Source organism: Sinocyclocheilus anshuiensis, unplaced genomic scaffold (genome assembly GCF_001515605.1).
Source record: "Sinocyclocheilus anshuiensis isolate Anshui unplaced genomic scaffold, SAMN03320099.WGS_v1.1 scaffold1776, whole genome shotgun sequence".
NCBI classification, from domain to species: domain Eukaryota; kingdom Metazoa; phylum Chordata; class Actinopteri; order Cypriniformes; family Cyprinidae; genus Sinocyclocheilus; species Sinocyclocheilus anshuiensis.
Window position 1 is genome coordinate 34,333 of NW_015557153.1, and position 12,433 is coordinate 46,765.

The 12,433-nt window shown below is 37.6% G+C and overlaps 1 protein-coding gene across 1 annotated transcript; it reads right to left on the reverse strand.

Moving 5' to 3' along the window:
- Positions 1–1,608: 1,608 nt before the first annotated feature.
- Positions 1,609–11,339, reverse strand: LOC107678151 (immunoglobulin-like and fibronectin type III domain-containing protein 1). The gene is made up of 23 exons (XM_016473327.1): positions 11,279–11,339; positions 11,025–11,147; positions 10,781–10,920; positions 10,491–10,590; positions 10,323–10,364; positions 10,159–10,207; positions 9,820–10,000; positions 9,405–9,518; positions 9,158–9,320; positions 7,985–8,257; positions 7,035–7,466; positions 5,986–6,110; positions 5,719–5,860; positions 5,334–5,627; positions 4,854–5,150; positions 4,561–4,740; positions 4,330–4,458; positions 3,854–4,162; positions 3,228–3,313; positions 2,930–3,122; positions 2,364–2,660; positions 1,930–2,256; positions 1,609–1,687 (listed from the first exon to the last, which is right to left on the reverse strand). The coding sequence occupies exons 1-23, from the start codon at positions 11,325–11,327 to the stop codon at positions 1,683–1,685; spliced, it is 4,050 nt and encodes a 1,349-aa protein (XP_016328813.1). The 5' UTR covers positions 11,328–11,339; the 3' UTR covers positions 1,609–1,682.
- Positions 11,340–12,433: the final 1,094 nt, after the last annotated feature.

Consider the following 12,433-nt stretch of genomic DNA (forward strand, 5'->3'; position numbering starts at 1 on the left):
CGTAAAAAGACAGTATAAGTCATTATAATCCGTAATTATGTCCCCACTGAATGCAACAAATGACTCGTTTGTAATGGGTTTTATTGTTTTTGTGTCGTCGCGCCAGGGCACGGCATGACAGTATGGTAAGGGGCGTAACAATTCCGTCACACGCTTGAGGTATTCGGCCTATCACAACACACTGGATAGCTGGCCAATCAGAGCACACCTCGCTTTTCAGACCGATGAGCTTTGTAAAAATTGACGCATTTCAGAAAGGCGGGGCATAGAGGAGCAACAATAATGTACCGTATGTGGAAAATAATGTGTTTTTTTAACCTTAAACTGCATAAACACATTGCATTACACCAAATACACAAAATAATGTTATTTTTAGTAACATCATATGACCCCTTTAATTTGCGCAGTCAGCTTTCTAGTTTTGTTTTGGTCAGTTCTCTGGCCCATTGGCTACAGTTTTCTGTTGTGATGTTCATCCATTTACAAATTATAGCCAGAACCCACATGACAAAGTTCATTTGTCCTGCAATTAGTTTGAAGATTTATTTCCATTTGTTTTTATTAAACACTTTATTATGTACATATTGTGCATATGCAGTTGGAAGGACCGTAGTAAGGCTAGTATAAGTTTTAGTGCTTGGTCAAGCCTAGTATGACTTTGAAAGCTTTTATTGCCGTGTCAAACTCCAGATTAATCAGCAAATAATGTTAGGGACAGGCACTACTTTCATTTGACATAAGCACTAGATGATGCATGCTTTCTTCTTGTTGTCTGCTGACATATTTTCACATATATGTTCACTTAGAGCTCTTCAGTCTACTAGCTGCCACTCCCGTCTGCAGAGGCACTGCCATCTGTCCACTTGACTTAGTCCCTCTCTGACCCCAGTACACGCTAACCCAGATATCTGCCATCAGGTTTATATGCATTTTCCATTTACTACCAGCATGAACTTTCGTCCCTGTAGGGCAAAGTTAATAATGGAAAGCTATAAAGCAAGAACCAAGGCCAGGTCTATGAAAAATAAAACACTTTTATGCCTTTTTTTAAATTTATTTCTTGCATTTGGTGACATTTATTTGAAAATGCCTCAGAGTAACATATTTTGTATTGATTTTGGAAATGCTTTTACCAATGGGGAGATTTCAAGAATGCTTTACTGGTTGGAGGTTGGAGGGATATTTTATGATCATGGTTTATGGGCAACTTAAAATATTTACAGGGAAAGTTATTGTACAGCACTGACATTTGCAAGCAGGTTTATTAGCTATTTAGAGCAAATGTTACTTGTTTTCACTTTTAAGTGTTTATAATCTTTGCCCTAGTGGGGTCACGTACAACATAATAGTAAATGATTAATTTGGAGACCAATATTTGTCACAAATATAGCTTATACAGTTTTATCAACAGTAAGTTTGTGGCACTACATACGTTTAATTCACTCATTTTTATTAGTGACAGCAATCAATGATGGGAAATTACAGACAAGGAAATACAACGATCAAATGACAAATGTTGCATAAATGCTTTGAAATGAACAAAATATTGTACTTGACTCACAATTAAATCAAACGTGCAGTTGACATTAATACATTTAAAATGCCTAGCAGAGGTTTTCCATTATGTTTACATTTATAAATTGAAGATGAGTCAGAGGAGTCTTCCAGATGCCATAGATATTTCACTCTGAAAAATGAAAAAGAAATTAAATTTACTTAAGGATACAATACTTATAATACTTTTCCCAACCAGTAGAATGTTTAGAGCAATACACATTACACATCATTATTTATATATATATATATAGAGAGAGAGAGAGAGCGCGCGCGCATCTCCACAAATGTAAATGTAGCTCAACTTGTATGTACACTTATATAAGACCAAGTCAAACTACAGCTGGTGTTTTCACACATATTCTGTCAGCATACCTAAGATTGTCAGCTGTGTGCTGCATTCAGCACGGCCTAAAGAGTTTTCTGCCACTACTCTGTATTCTCCATTGTCTTTGGCACCGACTCTCAAGATGAGCATGGAACAGACGCCACAGGTGTTAGTAATGTAGTAGTTGGTGTCAGTGTTAATGCTGACTTTGTTGCGGTACCAGGTGATGTGAGGTGTGGGGAAGCCTCTCACAGCACAGCTCATGTAGCACTCATATTTCTCTGGGATAGTGTGCATTTTCAGGGGAACCATGAAAATGGGAGCAGAGTCAAAGTTGCAAGGTTTGGATGGGGCTAAGTTGAGGCTGAACTTTTCTGCAGGAGATAAGAACATACTAAATGGGACAAAGAATCTTAAGGAGTACATTTAATATTCTTTATCGAGAGCAGACCAAAAGAGGTAGAAGTCCCAGCCAGCTCACCTTTCTTCCTGACAACGCCCCATGTTAGGGACTCGGAAGGTTCTGAGAGGCCTATGTCATTTTTGGCATACACACGAAAGTTATATTCCCTTCCTGGCATGATGTTGACTGCTGTGAAGTTGTTGTTGAACAAGCGGTCAGCGACGGAATGCCAGGTGCGTTTGATGGAGTCCCGTTTCATCACCATATAGTGCAAGTGATTGTCTCGTTTCTCATCAGGAGAAGGTTCCCAAGAAACTGTCAAGGTGCCAGGGACATTTTCTTCCAGCTCCACTGGGCCAGGTGGCTTTGGATCATCTGCAAACATGCCAGGTATTCTCACAATCCATAATATTCCTCATTATTATCTTAGAGATTTTGCCAAGTACGATGTGTTCCTTGATAAACAGGCTTTTGGTCCTTTTTTTGGAAGACTCAACACTAAGTCTAGCCCTAAAATCTGATTGGTTGATGTTGTTCCAGGACGTACAAGTATGTTTATCCGGAGACACATTCTGCGTGTAAAATCACACTAAGCAAATTAGATTTCAGGCCTGATGCGCTTGGCTCTTATCTGTATCTCTCACCCGTCACTCTGATCTCAACACTGAAGGTCTCCTGACCCACTATGTTCTTGACAATGATGGTGTAGATCCCACTGTCAGAACGCTCAGCACTGGGAATCAGGAGCTGGGACATCCCATCTGTATTGCTCATGGTCACACGTTTCGACACAGGTATTCCATCTTTCAGCCAGATTATAGTTGGCATTGGGGAAGCCTGCAAGTGAGAGTTAATATTTTATTAAAATCAGAAGAGTCATCTGAGGATAGGAAAATGCCCGTTTAGTAAATACTACCATTTTGTTCTATAGCATTGGGATACCTCAAAGTTTATGTTGACCCGAGCAGAATTTTCAGCTCTCATGACCATAAAGCTCTTCATTTTGCGATTGGTGAAATTTGGCCTTACTGAAAAGAAGATTTGAGGAGTAGCAAATTAATCTTCATATAAAAATATTTAAAGTGAAAAACAGTTCATTAAAATGGATTATTAATTATTTAAAACCAATACAACAATACGTCAAAACTTTGGACACACATGCACATTTTTATTAGCACTATTTTCCAAAATTTAGATTAATAGTAAAGTGTTCTATGAAACTCTGGACTTCTCTCAACCAACTTTATGAGGGGCATCATAGGATGTTTAAAAAAAAAAAAGTATTTAAAAATAATTGTTCGCATGTATACTAAGCACTTATTAGCTGATATTTCTTTTTAAAATTTTAGGTTTGTAAAGAAAATACTAGTACAATCTATACTTGTTTACAAAATTATTTTTAAGCATTCATGCAAATTAAGTCTTCCAATCGCATTGGATAAAAACCTTTGCAAAATGCATAAATGTAATTTAAATGTTAAAATTCACAAGATATGTAAATTTATTGATTGCATCTAAACTTTTGACAGGTAATGTACACATTATAAAAAAATCTATTCATATTATACCAGGTGGAGGCATGGCAATGATGTAGTTGTCCAGATCTCGGGGTTCCCCATCACCTCCTTCATTGCTTGCAACCACTCGGACCCAGTACATAGCCATAGACTTGAGGCCAAGAATTGTATAGGATGTTGAAATGAGTGGGTTGGAGTTGCAGCGACCCCATTCTGTGTTCTCAGCTGGCCTTAATTCCACAAAATAACCTTTAGCTTCATCCTGGACACCTTCCTCCTCCTTTGGTTTAGTCCAACTCAAAGACAAAGAGGTATAGGTGGAATCTGTGACTTTCAGGTCAATGACTTTACCAGGGGGTTCTGAAATCCCAAATCGAAGCACAAAAAGGTCAAGGTAGTTCAGTTGTAGAATTATTTTTGTTCCTTTGTGCTTTATTCCAGCAGGTTTTGATCATCCAACATCTTGTACCATACAAATGCTTATAAAATGTGTTAATGCGATAATTCTTTGCGTGTTGTTGACTTACTTTTTGGATCTCTGGCTATCACAAATTCAGAGGGTGTGCTTGGTTCTCCAGTACCAGAGAAGTTGATGGCTGACACACGGAATTCATATTCCATTCCTTCAACCACATCTTTCACATCATACTGTTTGCCTTGGAGAGGACAATGAGTGAAATAAGGGTAAGTAAAACCTAGCAGGTTTTATAGAAATCACTAAATGGCAGATCAAAAGCACTTTAAGATCTAAAGAAAACCTTTGATTGGCTCATCAGGGGGGTTCGCTTGACCCCATAAGTTGCTGCCCCGTTTGCGTTTCTCCATATTGTAGCCAACGATGTTGGTTCCACCGGTGTTGGTGGGAGGTGACCATGCCAAAGTGATGCAGTTCTTGAAAGCACTGACCACTTTGGGTGTAGATGGTGGTCCAGGATATGCTGTAACAAATTAGTCCTTTATATGTAACAGTTTCTATGATAACGAGTGTTTACTTCCATTTTCAGTGACATCTTAATGCTCAATTTTAAGATCTAAACACATGCAACCTCACCTTTGGTGCCAGCCTGGATGTCATTTGTCTCAAAAATGCCACTGGTGCCCTCTGCAGTCACGGCCCTGATGCGATAGCAGTACCTCCTCCCATGGTCCATGTCAGTGTCCTTATAATGGGGCTCACCGCGGATATTTCCAATCTTCGTCCAGGTGTTGCGTCCAATTTGGTTACGCTCAATGTAGTAGTTTTTTATAGGAGAACCGCCATCGTCCTTTGGGGGCCTCCACTTGAACTCCACACAGGATGCTGAGGCTTCTAATACTTCAACAGGTCCCATTGGGTTGGTGGGTTTATCTGAATTACAAGAAAGAAATACTAAGTTCTTGTTGGTCTTTGTTCAAGGCGGTGCATACAAATGCCTTGTGGATTATAAATTGTATTATGTTTGTAAATTCCATTAAGGGCAGGTTATTTTACATTTTATTTTTACTATATAAAAACAGCATTCTTCTTAATTACGGCCTTTCATGTACCAACCTAGAACGATGAGTCTTGATAGGGCCTCAATGGTTCCAAACTTGTTTTTGAGCTTCAGCTTTATTTCTCCACTGTCTTTGCGTTGACATTTCACAAGTAGAAGGCGACTGTGACTGTCTGACTTCTCAATCTTGATGTGATTATCCTCAAGCATCTCCTCACCCTCATTGTACCATTGTACTTTTATTGGCTCACGACCTACAAAGTCCATTTTGAAGGTTGCTTTTTGGCCAACCTTGATTATCACAGGCTCTGAGAACTTAGCCAAGTCATCTTGATTCATCCTTGGTGGGTCTGAAAAACAATATACAATAGAGTTTATTTTTAAAAGTTTCTGACTTACCAGAAAATGCACCTCTTTTTTTGTACATATAATGCTAATTACCTTCCACGATCAACATCGCCTCAGTTTTACGTCCATCTGCCTCAAAGCGGTACTTTCCACCATCCTCCTCTGTGCAGTTTGATACAATTATTTTATGGACTGCTCCGTCTTTGACGATCGTCAGATCATCTGTGGATGTTATCTATACAGATATTTCAACAGAATTATTACTTAATAAATACAATCGCTAAATCATGTCTAAATAATATTTATTTATTATTATTAATTATTACACTGGGACTTTGAGCATCAACAACCTGGGCTTACCTCTTTTCCATCCTTATACCAAATGCCATCACACTTCTCACTGCTGAGTTTGCACACCATTTCAGCTGACTGGCCTATGATGGCATGAACATCTGACAGTCCACAGGTGAAGTGAACTCCCGTATCTGAACAACAGGTACAATGACAAGTTTAAAGGTTTTATAAAACTTAAAATTGTCATCAGAAAAATTATGCATTAGCAAGATCTAAAGAAAACAGGGCTGGGGAAAAAAGCAGGTTGCCGCACATGCATGTTTCTGCCGATGTGAACTGAACACCATCCTAAAATACTCTGAAAGTGTTTCCAGCATTACTATTCAGTGAGAAAAATGCTGCGTGACCAGAGAAGTCTCAAGCAAATAACCCTTTTCTGTTTAGTGATTTAAAAAACATACAGCATGAATAGTAAAGCCTATCCTCCGAGCTATTGATTTATTTAAACTGGTTCTTATTAGTGATAAATCATAAACATAAGTCATAAACATAAACATGCAGTATGACCAGTGATGTACAATTCCCAATACAATGACTCTTAGGAGGTGATTTTTTTTTGATTGAATCGGCACCATACAGCATGACCAGTGAAGTCTGATTTATGAGTCCTTTCTATTTAGTAAATTAAAGCCATACACCGTGACTAGTAACATCCAATTCCCAAGCTAATGATCAATTTGAGTGTTCATTTGACTGTTTAGCGAATCAAAAACATACAACTCGACAGATGAAGTCCCATTTTTGAGTGAATGACTCAATGAGTTCTTTCTAATTAGTGAATTTAAAAATTACAGAGTGACTAAGCCTGAATCCCTAGCTATAATGACTAATTTGAGGTGTTTTTTTCTTTCTTTTGTGTGTGAATCAAAAACATACAGCCCAACAGGTGAAGTCTGATTGTCGAGCAAATGACTCTTATTTCCCGAGCTAATGAGGCAGTCCTTTTTAGTAAAAAAAAAAACCATTTAGAGTACATCACTATTATTGACTGACTTTTCTTGTGTAGTTAAACATATATGTAGTCAAAAGAATCAGCTAATCTTAAGTAATCTTACCGATAATGGTGTCTGGGACTAAGGGCCCAGTCCTCACTCTCTTCCTTGGCTCCTCACTGGGTGCCTCTTCCTCTGGTGGTGGTGGAGCAGCTTCCTCTGATTCTGGTTGTTCCTCCTCCACCTCTGGCTCTTCTGCTATGGCTTCAGAGTCTGTCTTGGGTTCTGGTTTAGGCTTGGGCTTGGGCTTGGGTTTGGGTTTAGGTTTAGCCTTTGGTTCTGGCGCAGCAGTTATTTCCTCAGCTGGTTTCTCTTCCTCTTTGGCAGCGGCCTCTTCAGCCTGAATCTGTTTCAGCTGCTCCATCCTCTCCTCGTGCTCCTTCTGCAGCTTCTCCTGCTGTTCTGCCACGATCTTGATCAGATCTGCGCCTCCACCTCCTGCTTGAGTGGTTTTGCGTGCTGCCTTCTTGCCCCTCTGGTTCGGATCTGGGTCAGCTGTTCCAAGGGCAGACCAACATAGGAATGAGGTGTTAATATTCTGGTCATTGAGTGGAAAACTTGCTGGATGTCTACATGACACTGCACACATACGTCCTGCTCTCAATGATATAATGGACATAATTGACCATTTAAACAATGCAAGCAATCAGTTTTCTTTTGTGCTCCTTATTATCATTTATATTTAAAACATTTTATTGAAATTGTCAATTTTATGGTTTCAAAATGAATTATTTATTAGTGCTTGTCAGGTTGGTCCATGCTGCAGCAATCAATGTTCATTTAATTGTTCATTCATTAGAATAATTTCAACTTTTGCCTGTGAACAAAAGATTCTAATTTTGAATTTATGAATCAAATCTACTCTGAATCAATAAAGTGATTATTTAACTGGGAGTTCAATGTGTCAATTGCAATGATATCAGTTAATGAATATTTCTCACATGGCTTTTTACACTTTAACATGTGTATCAATTGATCTGATAAATGTGGGTGATGTCTGAGTTTGATCTTACCCTCCACTATCAGCCAGGTATTACAGGACTTCATTCCAGCCACAGCTGCATAGATGCCTTTATCCACTTGCATACAGTCCTTCACCACCAGTCTATGGATTAGCATGTCGTCAGAGACAGAGATGTCATACTTTTCACCTGGTTCCAGGGGGATGTTCTTGCCTAGCCAAGAGATCTTAGAGAGCGGAGCAGATAAGACACACTCAAACACGGCATCCTCTCTTTCCACAGCCTTCACTTCCTGAATCTCTACCAAGAAGTCTACCGCTGGAACTGTCAAGGTAGAGACAAAAACAAGCATGCTTTAACATAAAACTGTACTTTGTGATAACGTATACATTAATTGTTTTTATTCAAGTTAAATAAATATTTTAATAGGATGGTAACACTTTAGTATAGGGCCCAATTCTCACTATTAAATAGTTGTTTATTAGCATGCCTATTATTAACATATTGGCTGCTTATTAGTAATTATAAAGCACATATCCTGCATGACCATATTCTACATCCCTAATCATACCCAATACCTAAACTTAACAACTACCTTACTAACTATTAATAAGCAGCAAATTAGGCAAAAGTCATGGCTAATGGTTTGTTAATAGCGAGGATTGGACCTTAAAATAAAGTGTGAAATAGCAACTTTCAAATAGTAGTCAGCACTCAAAATATATTTTGTTACATATAAAGACATAATTAATTTAGAAATGAAAATTCATGTTCACACTCACTTTCACATCTCACATCTCATTGCATTTTCTCTCTTCTGTGAAACACAAAAGGAGATATTTTACATGAATCTCCATGCCAAGTAGAATTTTAAATTGCTGTTGACTTTTAATGTTTCCTTTATTTGAATGTTTTAAATTTGAATCCAAGTGCAGATGAGATTTGAACGCTAATGTGATGATTCCAGTGTATAATTTAAGTTTCAGGTTGTTCAACACGTAAATCATATGTCTTATGTCATATATGTCATATCCACTTCAATTGTATGGAAAGTTCAGGCATTCTCCAAAATATTGTGTTTCACAGAATAAATAAATCTCTAAACATGGAAAAATGTGAGATTGAGTAAATGCTGAAAGAATGATTGTCTATCCTTTTAATGTTACACTTTAATGTAAATATGATGTATGGAGAGCTATTTCTTTCTAAATGCTTAAAGCTCACTTTTAAAGTCAGTGGAGAAGACATTGACCCCCTCAATATCGACTTGATACAATCCAGCATCTTCTGCATTCAGACCATGTACGCTAAAGATGAATTTCCTGCCGACTTGACGCAGAGAATGCTTCTCATCTGTATTAGTGTTAAATGGAACCATAACACCATCCTGTGACAAAACAATGTGGATATGTTTTGTAAATTTATTTAATTTAACTTTTTAACTGTAATCAAAATGTGTCTATTGCTTAACCTTGAAGAGGAAGATTCTGGCATTTTGATCTTTAAGATCCATCTCAAATTCAAATTCGGCACATCCAGGCATCTTGATTTCAATATGTCTCAGGTTGCTCAGGTGTTCAATGTACTGTTGGAGGAAAAGCAAGTTAAAAATATATTTTCGAAACTTTCAAAAGAGACCTCAGGGGCTAGATTTACAGAAGCATTTAGCACATGCACTTCTTGAGCAAAAATAGTAATAGAGACCAGTGAGATATTTCACACGTCACATTCATTTCCAGTGCCGGTGTATTTATATGTTGAAAACTATGACATTTATTATTTTGTTTGATGGATTTCGTTAAGCCTTAGCTAAACTTTTTTTAATGAGGTATATAAATATCCCTCAACAGTACGTAATCATTTTTCATCGTTTATTTGAAATGCACCTGCGATTGCTGCTCCTCTATTTCCTTTTTCTTCTCGTTCAGTTTCTTCAACATCCAGCGGAAGTCAGTCACCCTGTATTCAGCGCAGATGCGCTCGTAGTCCTTCTTATCAGCGCTCAGCAACAGTTCCCAAAATTTCTCATCAACTTCTCCATCTTTCCTCTCCTCCTTTTGTTCGACTCTGCGAAAACACAATACACCATGAACACCCCTTCCCGGGACATCCAGGGTCAGGCTGGTCACATGCAGCTGCTTTTGCATTTCAAAAAACAGATAAACAGGCCATTCAGAATGCAAGTTGTGCTAGAACCATCATTGGTATGATCAGCAAGAACTCACCGGGTCCTCAGGGTCTTTTTTAAATCGGCTGCTGCTTTCTCTCGTTGCTCTGAAAATAAATATAGTTGCGCTATTCATCTTTATTCTGCAGGAGAAGTTTGCATTTAAAATATTTTGTTGTTTATTGCTTTAGTGATTCACTCAAGACTTAAATGCAAACAGACCTAATCGTGCCTCCTGCATTGCTTTGCTCTTCTTGAACCCAACTGAAAAAAAAAGAAATAATATTTTTTCAGAAACAGCTGAGTCAGATAACTGATTCGCTTGTTTTATTTGTACTTTATGCTTGCCACAAAATTCCCAGGTACAATTGTTAGAGGTTTTGTACTGACCTTCAATCACGTTAAGTGTGACCGTGACTATAGCACGTCCGTATTCATTACTTGCATAACATTTGTATGTGTCTGCTTGATCAACTCCAACATTGGCCATCTATTGGGCAACACGATTTATTTTTATTAATACAGTAATACTCTATTACTATTGGTTTTAATTGATAACAGAACAATGGCAGTTGTAAGTGCTGTTCCTTTAAAAATGAAGATTACGTTAGAATTCGAAACACAAGTAGATTTTTAAAGAAAAATGAATGCTATTCAACAAGTAGCAGACAATACGGCACCTGTAATTGATGTTCTCCTACGACTGGATCATATGAAGCAACATATCTTTCAGGGTCAGATACATCTCCATTGTTTCGAGCCCATGTTACATTTGGTGTTGGATCTCCAGTGATGATGGCTTTGAAAACTGCAAGCTTTCCTGTGAGAGGGTTTAACAAAGTCAGTTTGAGTACTTCTGAAAAACACAGTCATTATGTCTGTTCTTTCAGCATTAAAGATGCTTTGAGCTGCTGTACTCTATACCTTCCTGAATAGTCAAGGCGATGGGTTTGCGAGAGAAGTCGGGATGGCTTTTTCCTGCTGGGATGTTCTCCACAAACTGTGTGATCATTACTCCTGGGACTTTAGATCGCTTCTTAATGGCCACTGAGGAAAGAAAAGAGAATTTTAAAAGCTGTGATGTAGTTCATACTTGAAATCAATGGATTTTGAAAAGGTTCTCAATGATTTTATTTATTTATTTATTTTACTGAAGATGTATATAGACGAATATCTACCTTGCCCAGGAGCAGTGGGTTCCTTTTCCTTACTTTTTGTAAATTTCATCTTGGCATGTGGGATTCAGAGAACTCGGTCCTGTGGGATGATTATGAATAACATTAATTATCAAAAAATAATTACAACCATGACATTTTAACTCTTTTGCAGTTCCCCCAAAATCATTTACAAAATGAAAATGGTCATTGTTTACATTCTTATATTCTTCCAAATCTGTATGAATTTCTTTATTCTGTAGGAAAAAGATGAGATGAGATATTTTGAATTGTTTTTGCAAAAGGAATCTTTTACTGTATTTTATAATCTAAGTTGACTGCTGTAACCGGACCATTACGTCAGTGATTTGAACTCAGTAATTGGATCAGAGAACAAATTGTTCTTTTGAGTTTTTTTTCTTTTTTTTTTACCATTGATTTTACAAATCAGCCTAAATGATTCATTTCCTAATTGGACTGATTTATGATTTGTGTTCGTTTTGATCTCTTTACTATAAATTGCATGGATTTCTTTTGTGAAATGTATTTTGTGTATTTCTGCATTCCACAAAAAAATAATAGATTTGAAGGATCTAATAATGTAAATAATGATGGATTTTTCATTTGTGGTATTTATTTAAATTTAAATTTTTGTAATTTTAAATGTGATTTTTAGACCCATTTGAAATGAATTCTTCTAACTATAGTTCTTTTGCTGTATTTGTTGATGTCGATGTGGTTAATCTTTCAGGTTTTGTGATTGTTGCAAAATCTGGGCAAAGTTCAAGAATATATTGCCTTTGAAAAAGTGCTAGACGTGGTTCTGATGAGGAAGCATAATTAATTTTTGACTCAGATCATGTCTGTTCCCTGAGGCAGGGAGCATGGGTGCTTAGCAGCAGGGCTAAGCTAAGCGCTTCTGTCAGCTTTTCTCTACAGCAACATGAACACTCCAGCTGTCTAGAATGTAATTCATGGGCCAGTCACTGGAAGAAAAAAAAGCTGGCAACAGTATCACTTACACCGATCTGCAACCTCGGGATTTAGGCAATATGTCTGCTACAGGAATGTAATGCTGACACATTTCGAGTAAACCTCATACCTCCTGAAATTTCTATTAGATGGGTTTCTTAGAATGCAGATTGAGACATTGTGTCTGGAGGTTATGGCACTAAATTG